This window comes from Clinocottus analis, unplaced genomic scaffold (assembly GCF_023055335.1).
Source record: "Clinocottus analis isolate CAN_PGR_092001 unplaced genomic scaffold, fCliAna1.0.p SCAF_9, whole genome shotgun sequence".
NCBI lineage: Eukaryota > Metazoa > Chordata > Actinopteri > Perciformes > Cottidae > Clinocottus > Clinocottus analis.
The window spans coordinates 21517366-21534547 of NW_027176251.1; the positions used below are offsets into that span (position 1 = coordinate 21517366).

General features: G+C 51.0%; 2 protein-coding genes and 1 long non-coding RNA gene across 3 annotated transcripts; all 3 read right to left on the reverse strand.

The window, feature by feature from the left end:
- Window positions 1-95: 95 nt before the first annotated feature.
- On the reverse strand, window positions 96-2992 carry LOC137781488 (uncharacterized). The gene is made up of 3 exons (XR_011077205.1): window positions 2727-2992; window positions 1221-1286; window positions 96-1136 (listed from the first exon to the last, which is right to left on the reverse strand). It is a non-coding gene; the product is annotated as an uncharacterized lncRNA (long non-coding RNA).
- Window positions 2993-3425: 433 nt separating this feature from the next.
- Window positions 3426-6867, reverse strand: LOC137781213 (uncharacterized). Its single transcript, XM_068569823.1, has 3 exons — window positions 6619-6867; window positions 3544-4157; window positions 3426-3464 (listed from the first exon to the last, which is right to left on the reverse strand). The coding sequence occupies exons 1-3, from the start codon at window positions 6704-6706 to the stop codon at window positions 3426-3428; spliced, it is 741 nt and encodes a 246-aa protein (XP_068425924.1). The 5' UTR covers window positions 6707-6867.
- A 2283-nt stretch (window positions 6868-9150) lies between these two features.
- LOC137781473 (cartilage matrix protein-like) lies at window positions 9151-16561 on the reverse strand. Its single transcript, XM_068570247.1, has 8 exons — window positions 16500-16561; window positions 13639-13754; window positions 12946-13518; window positions 12736-12858; window positions 10475-10885; window positions 10248-10400; window positions 9880-9972; window positions 9151-9223 (listed from the first exon to the last, which is right to left on the reverse strand). The coding sequence occupies exons 2-8, from the start codon at window positions 13751-13753 to the stop codon at window positions 9168-9170; spliced, it is 1524 nt and encodes a 507-aa protein (XP_068426348.1). The 5' UTR covers window position 13754; window positions 16500-16561; the 3' UTR covers window positions 9151-9167.
- Between the last annotated feature and the right edge of the window lie 621 nt (window positions 16562-17182).

Genomic DNA, 17182 nt, shown 5'->3' on the forward strand with positions numbered 1-17182 from the left:
ACAGGGCTCTGACTCTACAGGACTCATCTCTACAGGGCTCTGACTCTACAGGACTCTGACTCGACAGGACTCTGACTCGACAGGGCTCTGACTCGACAGGGCTCTGACTCGACAGGGCTCTGACTCGACAGGGCTCTGACTCGACAGGGCTCATCTCTTCAGGGCTCTGACTCTTCAGAGCTCTGACTCTTCAGAGCTCTGACTCGACAGGACTCATCTCTTCAGGGCTCTGACTCTTCAGAGCTCTGACTCGACAGGACTCATCTCTTCAGGGCTCTGACTCGACAGGACTCATCTCTTCAGGGCTCTGACTCTTCAGGGCTCTGACTCTTCAGAGCTCTGACTCTTCAGAGCTCTGACTCTTCAGAGCTCTGACTCTACAGGGCTCTGACTCTTCAGAGCTCATCTCTTCCTCGTCAGCATCCTCAACCTCTCAGTCTCTTGTTGCTACTAAACTTTTACATAAAGAGTTTCATCATCTGCATTATTTTTCTTCCCAATGAAAACCACCTCAACAGGTGTGTGCTGAGGCCCTTTGGACTGGCTGACGTGAAGGTGTGATGAGGTGGTGCTCATCAGGATGGAGACTCTGCTGCTCCACATGCAGGACTGTCCCTCTGCAGTTAAACAAGACACGATCCAGACTTCACACACACTGATGTGATCCATTGAGTCTGTTTCCTGTCATTAAAAGCTGCAGCGTGACGCCGGCGAGCTGCTCGTCCACACAGATCATCTCTACTGGTTTCAGAATGACATCATCATATTCACAGTTGTGTTTGGCTTGTTTTCCTCAGAAGATGTTAAATACACACAAAGTCACAGCATCGTGTGTGTGTGTGTGTGTGTGTGTGTGTGTGTGTGTGTGTGTGTGTGTGTGTGTGTAGGCACTTCAGGTCTCATAGAAAAACAGAGGTTTGTATTTACAGAAGTAGAAAACGTTTTGTTATGAAGGCACGCTGCATGTTAATGTCTCTCTGGAGCCGTTTGGTGACCACGATGAAAGAAGGCAGCGTTCGTTCCTTCATCTGGTTTCTGTTCCCTTCCTTCCTTCCTTTCTTCCTTTCTTTCTTCCTTCCTTTCTTCCCATACAATCTGGTAGTTTTGGGCATGTTCTGTTATTTTGGTGCAGCTCTCTGAAAGAAGTTTGATCCAGTTAGTGAACAATCATCAAGTCAGATGAACAACTTCCTGTGTGTGTGAGTGTGTGAGTGTCTTACCGGCTCATTCCTCCTTGGTGGCGCTCTCGCCCTGCGTGTCCTGCGTGTCCTCAGCTGAAGACGCGGCTGCACACAAGAAGTCAGAGCTCAGCGTTAAACACGAGGACGAGCTGCAACGCTCAGAGAGCTCACGTTCCTTCACTCGCCATCTGGTTCTGCTAAACTGGTTTACCAGTGATTTACCTGGCTCCTGAGCGCACACACACACACACACACACACACACACACACACACACACACACACACACACACACACACACTCCAGCATTGTGCAACACGTCTCTAACAGCAGTGCTGTTCACGCTGCCTGCAGGCGGCTCTGCCCTAAAGTACAGCGTGTCCTCTGAGAGCTGCAGGAGGCGCTGTGCTTTTATTACCCAGAATGCACAGGGGACAACTGGTATTTAACTGTTTCTTTACTTTCCCAGAGAATCACTGAGAGGAGCAGTGAGATGATGAAGAGGAGCAGTGAGATGATGAGAGAAGAAGTGAGATGATGAAGAGGAGCAGTGAGATGATGAAGAGGAGCAGTGAGATGATGAAGAGGAGCAGTGAGATGATGAAGAGGAGCAGTGAGATGATGAAGAGGAGCAGTGAGATGACGAAGAGGAGCAGTGAGATGATGAAGAGGAGCAGTGAGATGATGAGAGAAGAAGTGAGATGATGAAGAGGAGCAGTGAGATGATGAAGAGGAGCAGTGAGATGATGAAGAGGAGCAGTGAGATGACGAAGAGGAGCAGTGAGATGACGAAGAGGAGCAGTGAGATGACGAAGAGGAGCAGTGAGATGATGAAGAGGAGCAGTGAGATGATGAGAGAAGAAGTGAGATGATGAAGAGGAGCAGTGAGATGAAGAGGAGAAGTGAGATGATGAAGAGGAGCAGTGAGATGATGAAGAGGAGCAGTGAGATGATGAAGAGGAGCAGTGAGGGTGTGTGTGTGTGTTCCTCTCACTGCGTCCTCTGTTCGGCCCAACAGGATCCTGTTAGCCTGTTAGCCTGTTAGCCTGTTAGCTCCAGCCAATCACAGAGGGGTCATGTGATCCTGTATTAACAGAATGGTTCCCTGAGAGCCGAGTCTTCCTGAGGACGGACGTGCTGAACACCACGAATCCTTTACCTGGATGGAAAGTCAATCTAAATCTGGAGTTCTTCTCTCTGCTTGTTTGCACATGCTCAGAGCCTCACAGGGCAGAGACCGGCCCGGGGCCACCTCCACCTCCACCTCCACCTCCACCCAAAGCCCTGCCACCTGTCAGCCTCATCAGCACGCAGGTGAACACACGGCTTGTTAACACGGAGGGGCTGTTGAGAAACTGTTCTGTGTTCAATCAGGTGAAACAATGAGCTCACACACGCAGACGCCTTCCATTGGAATCCTTGAGTGTAGAATGCAAATGAAAAGCAGATCGAACTCCCTACAAACACTCTGCTCAACCTACTGTACCCTGAAGACGGGAGAGCAGGCCAGAGTACAAGAGAGCAATGTGGTGGTGAGGGCTTCGTACCTTCAGGTGACGGCTGCAGCGCTGCGGCCGCTTCAGCAGCGCCGGCGCCTGCAGGGGGGGCGGGGCCGGCTTCTGCGGGGCGTGGAGCTGCCGGCGGGGCGGCAGAAGGAGCCGTCGCCTCCTCAGCAGCAGCCGTGACCGGAGACAATGGAGGCAACTCTGGAACTGTTGCTGCAGCAATCTGTGTGTCTATCAGAAGCTGTGCTGCCTCTACGGGTACGACAGCGTCCCCTGGTGCTACACCTTCTGCTGGTGCTACACCTACTGCTGCTACACCTTCTACTGCTGCTGCTACACCTTCTACTGGTGCTGCTGGTGCTCCACCTTCTACTGCTGCTGCTGCTGCTACACCTTCTACTGGAGCTGCTGCTGGTGCTTCTGCTGCTGGTGCTACACCTTCTACTGGAGCTGCTGCTGGTGCTTCTGCTGCTGGTGCTACACCTTCTACTGATGCTTCTGCTGCTACACCTTCTACTGGAGCTGCTGCTGGTGCTACACCTTCTACTGGTGCTTCTGCTGGTTCAGCTGCTGCTACACCCCCTTCTGGAGCTGCTGCTTCTGTTGCTGCTGCCACTGCTGCTGCTACACTTTCTACTGGAGCTGCTGCTTCAGCTGCTGCTCCTGCAGCTACACTTTCTACTGGAGCTGCTGCAGCTTCAGCTGCTGCTGAAGCCTCACTTGGTGCTGCTGCTACACTTTCTAGTGGAGCAGCTTCAGCTGCTGGTGCTGCTGCTGCTGCTGCTTCACCTCCCGCTGAAGCCTCACTTTCTACTGGAGCTGCTGCTGCTGCTGCTGCTGCTGAAGCCTCACTTTCTACTGGCGCTGCTTCAGCTGAAGCCTCACTCGGTGCTGCTGAAGCTTCGCGTGGCTCTGAGGATTCACACGGTGCCGTTGAGACCGTAGCTGGTGCATCATTGTCAGTCGGAGCCTCGGCCTCCACCGCCGCTGCCTCTTCCACGACCGCTGGAGCCTCCGCCGGCTCGGACACAACGGGTCCAGCAACAGGGGAGGCAACTTCAGGGGGGGCAACTTCAGGGGAGGTAACTTCAGGGGAGGCAACTTCAGGGGAGGCCTCCGGCTGGACAGGGGCCAGCTCCTCAACAGCAGGGGCCTCCTCTGTGGCCTCAACAAGGGCTTCCACCTCGGCCACCACCGTTTCTACAGGGGCAGCTTCCTCCGCCGGCAGCAGGGGCTCCACCATTGTCGCCACAGCTTCAGTGGCGACTTCATCTGGAGCGGCGGCCTCTGCGGCGGCGCCCAGGAGGTCCTCCCCGGAGCCGAGGTCCTCCTGGGCCTCCAGGGCCACCAACACGGCCTCCGCCTCGTCGTCGGCTCCCCGTTGCAGCTCGTCCGGCAGGGCCGTCTGCACAGGCAGCTGCATCTGGTCCTCGATGGTTTGAGCATCTTCTGCGATGAAGCCGTTTCTGACTCCTGCCAACACAGCGAAGAGAAGGATGAGCATGTGGACCGCTGGAAATCTGTCACATTCAAAGAAGAGTCCTGACCTGATTGATTTTGGATCTTCTTGACATAATCTATGCATTGAATGGTTTAGTTAATAAAATGCATCCCGCCTGTTCTGGTCTTGATTCAATCCAATGTGTTCATTTATGGTTTCAAAATGATGATCTGCTAATAAAATCAAGGGCTTAACTCAACATGGAAGGCCGGGGAAGCAGGAAGAAGCAATAAGGCACACAGTCTGAAAAAACTGTTTCATTTCCGCAGTGGAAATGTGATTTATTGAAGCTTGCGTTTGTCTCCGGCCCAAAGTCTCTCAGAGGAAATTACACGCACGCAACGATGCTGTGCTGCCTTTGAAGAGACGCTCTACCTCCAAACGCTGCTCTCAGAGCGCCGTGGCCTCCACGCAGCAGACTGGGAACAGCACTGGGACTGGATCAAATGTCAGGAACTGGGACGACGCGTCTGAGTGACAGGAGCAGCCCAGCAGAAGCTGACAGAGCGTCAGCGGCTGATCCCAGCGAACGGCTCGACAAGAACAACCGGCTGCTCTTTGTGCACAAACGAGACGAACCGGCCTGAGCCGAGAGCGGCGAGGGAGGCCGGCGTGGAGGCTGCAGCCTCCTGATGTAATGCGTCTGTCACAGGTGGTGAACGCAGCGGGAGCGATGGGTGGAAGGGAATGCGCCGGCCCGGCAGCGCAGCCTGGCAGCGCCGGCAGGAGAGAGAGCGCCTCGCACGGACAACAAGTGTGAAGCAAACATTTCTAATAATACAGTGTTTTCAGACGCTTCAGTGTTTTTACAACCTTTCAATTATAATGTTCTTTTAGTGAAACCTGTTCTCCATCAGTGTGCCGTTCCACACACAGACATAGACACAGACAGACACACACACACACACAGACACACACACAGACAGACACACACACACACACACACTCCCGCCAGACGACACAAAGCTGCTGTCCAGCACAGCGAGCCAGAACCGGCGGTTGGAAAGCCTGTTTCGGTGGAGACGGAGGCGGCTCTCACGGCATGGATGACTCGCGTGTCAACATGATTCTGCAGCCAGAGGTGACGGAGATCCCAGTGCAAACAGTGCACAGAGGGAGGGGGTGGAGGGGGGGAGGTGGGGGCAGACAGACTAGGGCGGAGGGGGGGGGGGGTTGCTTGGCATACAGCTGGTGTTGTTAGACACAGTGCACGCTGTATGGTTTGAAACCTCCACCACGTTTAGAGGAGCCTGGGCTTATAAGTGCGTCTCTTGTTGGGTGGTGGAAGAGCCCGCAGAGGGTGGAGCTCCTCCAGGTGACCGAAGCCGGCCGGCCGGAGCGAGACAATGCCCGACACACACATCCCACTGACGTAGAGGGAGATGGAGAGGCTGGATACAGAGGAAGCACACCAGGTGTCATGAGGCCATGACTCTTTACAGGCTGCGCTCAGGAGACATCTTGTCCTTCAAGACAAAGGAAGGCTTTCTAACAAGGAGAGGGGCTGTGAGCATGTAGGGGACGAGAACATACTGTACACATGCAGCCGTGCCAGGCATGACACAGCCGTGTACCAGCGGGGTGAACCCATGAATTAACAATCACGGTCTGTGTGTGACAGGCTGAGAACCACAGAGTCCATGTCAGCAGAACCAAGTGAGCAGAACCAAGTAAGCAAAACCAAGTAAGCAAAACCATGCGAGCAGAACCAAGAAGCATGTCTGCATGTTCAGATGCAAAAAACTCCCCGTGCAGAGGAATTTGAGAGGATCCTGAAAGCTTTGGGGCATCTCCCAGCCCCTCCCCTTTCTCTTTTGCAACCAGGCATCCACTGTGTGTGTGTGTGCATGTGTGTGTGCATGTGTGTGCAACATTCCTGAATGTTAAACACTCCTTTTAACGCAAACTTTTCACATGACTGAACGCTTTTGGTTGGCATGGCTCTGTCTCCTGCAGCGGTTCTACTGTACGTGGCAGGAGCAGGTTGGGCTCCTGCCTCGGGCTGCAGGGCCTCTTAAAAAACAACTCCCAGCATGCATTGGGAGTCGCATGCAGTCCTGGATACCCGTCCAGGTTGACCTACATACACATGCTCTATTAGAGTTGTGGACCGAGGTTGAGGATTTAAACATGGACATCAAAAAATAGAAAAAAATACTTTCATCCATTACTGAATAATGTTTTTGTCAACACACTTTTACACTTAGAGACATCAAGATCACTGACGTCACACCGAGAGTTCAGAGGCTGGGAGGCTCCAGGAGGAGGGAAAGCACAAAGTGTTCCAGGGCAGCCAACACACACACACACACACACACACGCACACACACACACGCACACACACACACACACACACACACACACACACACACACACACACACACACACACACACGCGCCCCTTGGTTCATGTTCTCACGCGCTCCGGACTCACCCATGGAGTCGCCGTTGCTCTCCTCCGGCTTGGTCCCGGGTCTCTTCTCCTGGTCCACGGTCTGCGCGCTGGAGGAGGAGCAGCCCATGGCGCCGGCAGGACGAACACCAACGAGCGACGGAGCTTCTCCCGCGTGGGGCCGGAGCCGCGGCCCGCTGTCCGGTTACCGGGGACGGAGCGCGTGTGGCGGTGAGCGTGGGCCGTGGGTCGCTCGGAGCATCCGGGTACTTCAGCTCCCCAGTGCCCTGACCCTCTCGACGCAGCGTGAATGTTCACCGACTGGCTCACGCGCTCACAGGCACACTATTCATACAGGAGGGCGTGAGCGAGCGAGCGAGCGTGTGAGGGGCGTGTCCTCCCCGTTTGTGGGCGTGTCTTTCCCCTTTGTGGGCGTGTCCCCTCCGGAAGAAAGGCTCCACCTCATTACCAATGTACATTATATATACACTACTATTACTACTATTACCAGTATTATGATGTACATTATATATACACTACTATTACTACTATTACCAGTATTATAATGTACATTATATATACACTACTATTACTACTATTACAAGTAATGAGGTGTACATTATATATACACTACTATTACTACTATTACCAGTATTATGATGTACATTATATATACACTACTATTACTACTATTACCAGTATTATGATGTACATTATATATACACTAATATTACTACTATTACCAGTATTATGATGTACATTATATCTACACTAATATTACTAGTAGTAAGTTGTACATCATATATATCTATATATATATATAGATATATATGTGAATATACACTACTATTACCATTAGTAAGATGTTTTATTGAGGTACATTATATATAATAATATTGCCAGTAGTAAGATGTACAATATATATATATATATATATATATATATATATATATATATATATATATATATATATATATATATATATATATATATATATGTGTGTGTGTGTGTGTGTGTGTGTGTGTGTGTGTGTGTGTGTGTGTGTGTGTGTGTAGGTCATGTCCATGTGATCTCTGGAGCGGGAGAGGAGACGGGCAGCTCAGGGTGGATGTGTGGTAGTCTGTTGATGGTTTGGTGATGTGTGGTAGTCTGTTGATGGTTTGGTGATGTGTGGTAGTCTGTTGGTGGTTTGGTGATGTGTGGTAGTCTGTTGGTGGTTTGGTGATGTGCGGTGCCGGATGCTGCTGCAGTGGTCCAGTCAGGAGGAGGAGAGGAGAGAGGAGAAGGGGCGTAGACGGCCATGTTTAAAGATGAAGGTGTTTTTTTGTGATGTTCTTGACGTGACGTCATGGCTGTCGTTACATCTGTCAGTCCAGATGTAACCACGACCCATGAGGCCTGTGAGGAGAGCAGCTCAGAGACTCTTACATTTATTTATTTATTTATTTTATTTATTATACATTTATAACGCCTCAAACATTAAAGGACTTCATTGTGATCAGTCTTTTCTCTCTGTTGATAGTATTTTGGTGCTTGGACTCGTTTTTGCAGCAGTTTTCTTGCTGAGTATGAATAGTGTCGGTTTTAAGCAGTAAGGTAACGTTTACCCAGCATGCAGTTTGGCGGTTTGTGTCGTGGTGTTTTGCTGTTAAAGAGCGTTAGCTGTGGGTTATTATTGTTGTTGTAAAATCTAACACACTTTACTGAGAGACACACACTTTACTGGGAAAGGCACAAACTATGATCTCCTGGTGAATTATTTTGATGTAAGAAGTAAAAATGACTAAAGTTACATCTGTGAGCCGTGAACGTGACGCGTCAAAGTCCATGAAGGCCTCGCTCCGTGTGGACCGGTTGAACCGGTTCTCTGCACGGACCCAACGTGTGTTTGCGATACACACAAAGCACACTTCACTTGACATGATTTACTTCTTTGAAATAGTCCTTTGAAGTCCGCTATACTAGTCAACAGTTTTGAATACTCCTTATCTTTAGGTACTTAAACTCAAGTGTAACTCTAAATAAACGAGTTAGTACAACAAAGAATACACGGTCAGTTTACCTGTAATTAGTTCCTTTAGTGGATTTTTTCAGTTTGCATTGTTTTAACAAGTACTCAGATCACAGTGTAGTTTTTCACACCCGAGTCGCTCATGTAGAACTTGTGTATTTTGTTTCAGGGTTTCTATGTTTAGTGTGTGAGTCAGTGGAGGCATCCTGTTACTCTGGTTTGCAGTGTTATTACTGACTATTAGCTTTGTTCCCTGCAGGGATCAAACAGAAGACACGTACACAAGACACGTGGAGGGTAACATGTGTATTTGTTTTTTACTGTACAAAGTTATTCAAGAACACTACAGACACACTATAGGTGGTGTTGCATAGAGATGCCCCTGGAGGTCAAGGCCCCCTGGAGGTCAAGGCCCCCTGGAGGTCAGGGCCCCCTGGAGGTCAAGGCCCGTGGAGGTCAAGGCCCCCTGGAGGTCAGGGCCCGTGGAGGTCAAGGGCCTGTGGAGGTCAAGGCCCCCTGGAGGTCAGGCCCCCTGGAGGTCAGGGCCCGTGGAGGCCGCTCTGCAGGTCTGGGGGTCCGGTCATTTGCGTGCGACTTGATTCTGGAGCGTGTCCAGCTGGTCGGTGATGGCTTCAAGTGGGCAACGTTAAGGACAGAAGCAGCAACACATGAACACAAGCGGACAAGAGTGAGAGCTGCTTCAGCATCAGCTGGAGTCTAAAGTGTTGTGAAGTTTCATACACACCTCGTGAAGTCAACCACAACATGGTCACGTGTCTCGAGTTACTTTGTGTGCCTCTGAAAATACTTTTATTTTGAAAACCTTCATTTTGAAAATAGATGATCTGAGTCATAAGTTAGTTAGAAGGGAAATAAAATCTATGTGTCTAACTTTACTGTAATGCTTTATAATGCTATAATAACACACTTAAAGGCCCGCAGCTACGATGTGCAGGCTTTATTTTCTTGGCCGCAGCATCACTGCATGTTTGGAGCTCACTTTGGCATTAAGTAACGTTTGATTCATTTAATAGTTCAATCACAAAGACTTGATGCTGTGCAGCAAGAAGCTGATGTAGAGCTTCTTCTGTCTGCTCCCTTGAGTTCAGGGTGAAACCGACAGACTCAAACGCCTCCTCCTTGTGTCTCCTCAGTCTCAGCGTGTTCACTAATGCTCTCACTACATGTTTCATACGTTTACATGTTTAAATGATCGTTGATACTTCCCATTAGCACAGCAGGGATCCTTCAGACAGCTGGACGCCACAGAGCGGTCCAGGAGTAAAGGATATTACTCTGCGCCAGCGTCTTCAGCTTCTGTGTGACCTGCGTGTGAAACATCATGACGCTCTCACACCGACACGCGCTTTCCCCGGATGGTTTGTCTGCGGGGACAGAATGTGTGAGATGAGGAGATCTGCTCGCATCTTTTTGTCTTTTCTCTCTTCACACTTGTGCCTCTAATCTGTCCCTTACTTTCCCTTCCTGTACAGGAAGCAGTGCACATGATCGCAGAGCAAACACAAGTTGTGCTTTTCCCATCCCAGCAGGTGGCAGTGAAGCACCATTCAAATGGAAGAAGCGGTGCCTCTAACAGGACACCCTGCAGCTCTTTACCTCCGTCTGGAGGGTCCGTGCTTCTCTCCACAAACCTCAGTACCTTCACATATGCTGGACTTGAGCTTCTTCGTAATCTCTCCCATTTTCTCAAAGTCTTCAGCGTAGTAGAGGTGCTTCTCCTCGGGCTCTGAAGCTATTTCCCTCAGCTCCCGCTCGATGGCCTTGCCGACCCCCAGGGCGTACAGCGTGACCCCTGGAAGAGGAAACAGAGCGATGACAGGAGGGAACCAGCGCGGCGGGAGAACAGCGCGCTGCGTCTGAGCGTACCAGAGTTCTTTGCTTCCTCGGCCCATCCGGACACGTCGTCCTGCGCCCTGCCGTCGGTGAACACGATGCCGACGCGGGGCACGCCGGGCCTGGCTCCCTCTTTGGCCGAGAAGCTGGACTGGAACATGTGGCGCAGGGCGGCGCCCGTCATGGAGCCCCTCCCCATGTACTGCACCCGGGACACGGCCTGCTTGACGGCGCGCGCCGCGCTGTGCCGGCCCAGAGGGAACTCGGTGCGCACCTTGGTGGAGTACTGGAGGAGGCCCACGTGCACGCCCGCCCGGGAAATGTCCAGCGAGTCCACGATGACGTTCACAAACTGCTTGACCAGTTGGAAGTTGGCAGGGCCCAGACTCTTAGAGCCGTCGATGACGAAGACCAGATCCACGACTCCGGCGCCGCACTCCGGCTCTGTGGGGAACAAGGAGCTCAGGTCTGGTGAACGTTCCCTCAGCAGAAGATCTCAGTGGCATTAACTCGTTCATCCGTCAAAGAGCCGTGAAGACATGAAGACCTGAAGTCGTTGGGCTTCTCTTCTCTCATCTGCAGCTCGATATGAATTCAAAAACCGAATCAGAAGCCTGAAGACACAACTTGTGCTTCACAACATGTGCTACACAACTTGGATGCGTGTCCCATCAGAGGACTGTGTTTAATAAACATTCATATTCATGAGCGATGAAGCCTGGACTCACTCTGACATGTCTTCCCGTCGGGTCGGAGGGTGAATCCGTCTCTGCAGCTGCACACACACACGCCGCCGGCGCTCGTGAACGCATGTTCACAGCCGTGAGCGCCGTCCGCACAGCGATCCTCCTCTGGGAGACAAAAACACCCACAACAGAGGATGAACAACAACAACAACAACAACAACATGACGTAGAAGACAGAAGGGGGAACGGAGCCGGAAGTCGAGTCACGCTGCCGCCACGACTCCCAAGGTCACAGGGTCGACTCTGAGGAGGATGAACCTCCAGTTGATGCTACAATGCTAGTTGTTACAGAACAATAAGCAGGATTTACTAGCGTAGAATATATAGAAGAAGTTATTATGACGTGTTCTTTATGCGTGAGGGAGGCCGTAGAGCTCAACACGTGCACCTCGCATACAGGAGGAGAGAGAACACTATTAATTATTCATTTAAATCCAACTCCTCTCTCATGAAAGACGGGTGCAGGTGCAGACTTGTGAAACCCCGGATGGTAAAGGTCCAACAACCCTTCTGGTTGGGACTCTGGAACACCTCCACGTTTCAGCTGCTGCTCTGTGATCGCATCAGCACACTTCCTTCAGGGCGCCTCCCTCTCTGCTCTGTAACGACGCCCCGAGGAGCAAAAAGGATGTTTTCCCACAGTGGGAGGAGTCACTGAGGGGAGGACGCGACTCCAAAATCACTTTACAGCAAGGTTTTACTAACGTCCATCACGGCCTCCTCAAGGCGGTGCTTCACCCACTCAGAGTAAGTTTTGTAGGAAATATCGTAAGAAGATTGTGCTGATGTTGATTTGTACAACTCAGTATTATGAGGATTTAAGTCCCATGACTGATGGGCTTTTATTCATAATATGCGTGCATTTTAAAAATTAAACATTTAGATTGAAACTGATTTAAGGGCTAAAATAACTACTCCAGAATGTAGACGGAGTTAGTGGGGGAGGAGCTTAAGGTCACTAGCAGTGATGAAGGAAGTGCATCATTACTGTCGCATGTCTTCAGGTCTACGTTGAGTTGATATCTCGGGCGGCAGCAACACTCGTAGCCTTCTGGCAGGTTGGCACAGATGTGTGAACAGCCGTGGTCCACCACAGCACAAAGATCCTCAGCTACAGGGACGGGGGAGGGAACGAGAGAGAGCTGAAAGACGGCAAAGCTCTGCAGAGCCGAAAGACGGCAAAGCTCTGCAGAGCCGAAAGACGGCAAAGCTCTGCAGAGCCGAAAGACGGCAAAGCTCTGCAGAGCCGAAAGACGGCAAAGCTCTGCAGAGCCGAAAGACGGCAAAGCTCTGCAGAGCCGAAAGACGGCAAAGCTCGGTCGAACCGAAAGACGGCAAAGCTCTGCAGAGCCGAAAGACGGCAAAGCTCTGCAGAGCCGAAAGACGGCAAAGCTCTGCAGAGCCGAAAGACGGCAAAGCTCTGCAGAGCCGAAAGACGGCAAAGCTCGGTCGAACCGAAAGACGGCAAAGCTCTGCAGAGCTGATGGACATCGTCTGTTCACGAAGAGCGAAAACAAAGCAGATTAGAAGAGAGACACGTTGCTCCACCTGTGCATGTCTTGCCGTCGGGGTTGAGGGTGAAGCCCTTCCTGCACTTGCACCTGTAGGAGGCGGGGCTGCTCACGCAGATGTGCTGGCACTGGTGCTCCACCACCTCGCACGTCTCTGAGCCTGCAACGCACCGACACTTAGGTTACAGAGGTGCGAACACATGCACACGCGTGAATGCTCGTGCAGTGAGTTGATGGCATTCGTCACCTCCGCACAGTTTGTCCTGGAACACGGAGATGAGGGTTTCTATCTGGCTGAAGTTGGCCACCAGGTGCACGTGCTCAGAGTGCGGCTCGCTGCCGATGGCCTTCAGCGTGCTCATGTCCACCCGGCCCACGCCCACGGCAAAGATCTGGATGCCGGCCCGTCTCGCCTGAGCCGCGACCTCCTCCACCGTGTCCTGAGGCCGCCCGTCAGTCACGACCATGGCGACGCGTGGGATGAGCAGGCCCGCCGGCCGCGCGCCCTCCTCCTCGGTGAAGGCCGTCTCCATGGCGTACTGCAGGGCCAGGCCGGTCATGGTCCCGGTGGCCAGGTGCTCCATGCCCCTCACCGCCCGCTCCACCTGCGCCTCCGTGGTGTAGGTGTTGAGGGAGAACTCGGGCCGGACCACGCTGCCGTACTGCAGCAGGCCGACCCGCGTGGCGGCCGGGCCCACCTGCAGGAACCGGAGCAGGTTGACGATGAAGGCCTTGACCTTCTCGTAGTCGTCGGGGCGGATGCTCCGGGAGCTGTCGATGACGAAGACAAAATCCAGCGGCGTTGCTTTGCAGACGTTCTCTGTGAGCAAGAACACGGAGGACTTATGATCAGGAGACATGCTGCAAACACACAGCGGCAAAACACACATGTTGGTCCCACTGATGACTGATACATGATAAATGATGACTGATGACTTACCGGCTGGTTTGGTCTCATTGTGACTTTCGGCCGCGACCGGTCTGAGACGCCGTCGGTCCTGTTGGACCGCGCTACAGCACAACACACACAAGAGGCCGAGGGCCAGAGACCTCATGCTGAGAGAGAGAGACAATAAGGAAAAGAAGAACATGTGTTAACTTCATCACATCATTTTCTTTTTTTAAAGGTCCAGTCTGCATCCTCATGTTCTTCAGCATGAACACGATGTCAGTCGATCCTGTCAAATGTTTCTTATGACGTTTGGAGAACATAGTTTTCATAATCGACTCCAGTAAAATAAATCATGTTGTGGATCAAATGTCAATGCAATGACTTAAATGTGCAGAGTTGTGTAAAGTCGTGCAGACGTCATCTTCATCTCACAGTAAAGTCTTTGGCCAGAGACAAAGAAATACATAAATCTCTTGTTCAATAACCTTTCTGTCTACAGCAGAACATGTCGCGTTGGTAGTGAGGAGCTGCTTGAGCGCAGGAATCCATAAGCAGGTAATGGGCTTTACAAACGGCCACATGGTGGCGCTGTTGACATTCCCCGTTCCTCAATACACCGCAGGTCCCTGCTCATGTGCTCATGTGCTCATGTGCTCATGTGCTCATGTGCTCATGTGCTCATGTGCTCATGTGCTCATGTGCTCATGTGCTCATGTGCTCATGTGCTCATGTGCTCATGTGCTCATGTGCTCATGTGCTCATGTGCTCATGTGCTGCCTCCAGCGTCAGACAGACGCAGTCAGAACTCCGTCAGGAAGGAAGCAGTGATGTCAGCGACTGATGAGGATGTAAAGATGGAGAACTTCCTCCTCAGCTTCAGAGTTCACGTTGTTCTGATGTGTCGGGTTCCTCGAGCAGCAGAGACCCTCCAGACGTCTGACTGGAGGTGCAACACCTCCTCCCGCTCTGCTGCTCGTGGGCTCCTCGTCAGGCAGGTTGTCTCTCTGCAACAGTCTGCAGGAATGTTTCTCTGCTCAGGAGGTTCAAAGTGATTTAACAGCAGCTGAACAGACGGTTTCCCCGTCCGGCCCCAAGAGAGCCGTCCTGCCCGCTGGAGCCTGAGACCGGCGTGGAAACAACACGTGAAACACGTCGAACAACATGTAGAACAACACGCTAAACAACACGTAGAACAACACGCTAAACAACACGTAGAACAACACGCTAAACAACACGTAAAACAACACGCTAAACAACACGTAGAACAACACATAAAACAACACGTAGAACAACATGCTAAACAACACACAGGTTAAACAACACGCGTGTAAAACAACACACATGTAGAACAACACGTGAAACAACACACATGTTAAACAACATGCATGTGTTCAAGAGCAGCACGCCGGCTGCGTCCTCATCCTGAACGACTCCCTGGGCTCCGGTCAGGATGACAACAGTGCCTCAGTGTGTGTGTGTGTGTGTGTGTGTGTGTGTGTGTGTGTGTGTGTTTTCTATGAGACATGACGGCAGCGTGTTCCTGATCTCTGGTTTTCACATTTCCCTCTCTGAAGGTTTTCCATGAAGCTGCTCAGTGAAAACAGAGCTGAAGGTTCTTCTAGCGTTCTGTTTTCATAACCTCGTGTTTTACTCGTTTTATTTCAGGTTATTTATCCAGGAAACCTCACAGAGATCATGAACCTCATTCAGGACTCTGAAAGGAGATCATGAACCTCATTCAGGACTCTGAAAGGAGATCATGAACCTCATTCAGGACTCCTGAAAGGAGATCATGAACCTCATTCAGGACTCTGAAAGGAGATCATGAACCTCATTCAGGACTCTGAAAGGAGATCATGAACCTCATTCAGGACTCTGAAAGGAGATCATGAACCTCATTCAGGACTCTGAAAGGAGATCATGAACCTCATTCAGGACTCCTGAAAGGAGATCATGAACCTCATTCAGGACTCTGAAAGGAGATCATGAACCTCATTCAGGACTCTGAAAGGAGATCATGAACCTCATTCAGGACTCTGAAAGGAGATCATGAACCTCATTCAGGACTCTGAAAGGAGATCATGAACCTCATTCAGGACTCTGAAAGGAGATCATGAACCTCATTCAGGACTCTGAAAGGAGATCATGAACCTCATTCAGGACTCTGAAAGGAGATCATGAACCTCATTCAGGACTCTGAAAGGAGATCATGAACCTCATTCAGGACTCCTGACCGAGAAGAGAAGACGTTATGTTACAAGAAGAAGAAGAGTCTTCCTCTCAGTGTGAGGAGAGCCTCTCAACACACTGCTGCTGTCAGGAGCACATGAACACATGAACACATGAGCATATGAACACATGAACACATGGACACATGAGCATATGAACACATGAACACATGAGCACATGAGCACATGAACACATGAGCACATGAACACATGGACACATGGACACATGAACACATGAGCACATGGACACATGAGCACATGAACACATGGACACATGAACACATGGACACATGAGCACATGAGCACATGGACACATGAACACATGAGCACATGAACACATGGACACATGAACACATGGACACATGAGCACATGAACACATGGACACATGAACACATGAACACATGAGCACATGAACACATGAACACATGAGCACATGTACACATGCGCATATGAACACATGAACACATGAGCACATGAACACATGAGCACATGAACACATGATCAAGTGAACACATGAACACGTGAACACATGAGCACATGAACACATGGACACATGAGCACATGAGCACATGAACACATGAACACATGAGCATATGAACGCATGAGCACATGGACACATGAACACATGGACACATGAACACATGAACACAGAAACACATGAACACATGAACACAACTCACCTGAAGTCAAGTTCCTCAGTAAGAGTCCAGTGAGTGAGGAAGAGGAGCTCCAGCAGCACGGATCAGTACCAGTGGCTCCAGACGCTGAACATGCAGACTCACTGCTCCTCACTGCTCCTCACTGCTCCTCACTACTCCTCACTGCTCCTCACTGCTCCTCACTGCTCCTCACTGCTCCTCACGGCTCCTCACTGCTCCTCACGGCTCCTCACTGCTCCTCACTGCTCCTCACTGCTTCTCACGGCTCCTCACTGCTCCTCACGGCTCCTCACTGCTCCTCACTGCTCCTCACTGCTTCTCACTACTCCTCACTGCTCCTCACTGCTCCTCACTACTCCTCTCAGTGCTCTTCACTGCTCCTTCTCTCACTTCAGACCTCGCTGCTCCTCCTCTCGCTGCTCCTCCTCTCACTGGACCTGGGAGACGCCTCCTCTGCAGCAGCTCCAGCCTCTGGATGCTTCTCCTACATGCTCCCAGCTGGAGCTCCTGAGGACATGAGCGCTGAAGCTGCTGACGTTAAATACATAAAAAGACTTTCATGACGTGCTTTTAGTCAGATTAATGGATCTGTCACGAGAGTCTGAAGCATGACTTTCTCTTCTGGAAGTTGTTATGAATCCTCTTGTTGTGTTTGAGTCGAGGAGAAGAGGTTTCTAAAAGTTAGACTTCTGTTCCCGTGTTGT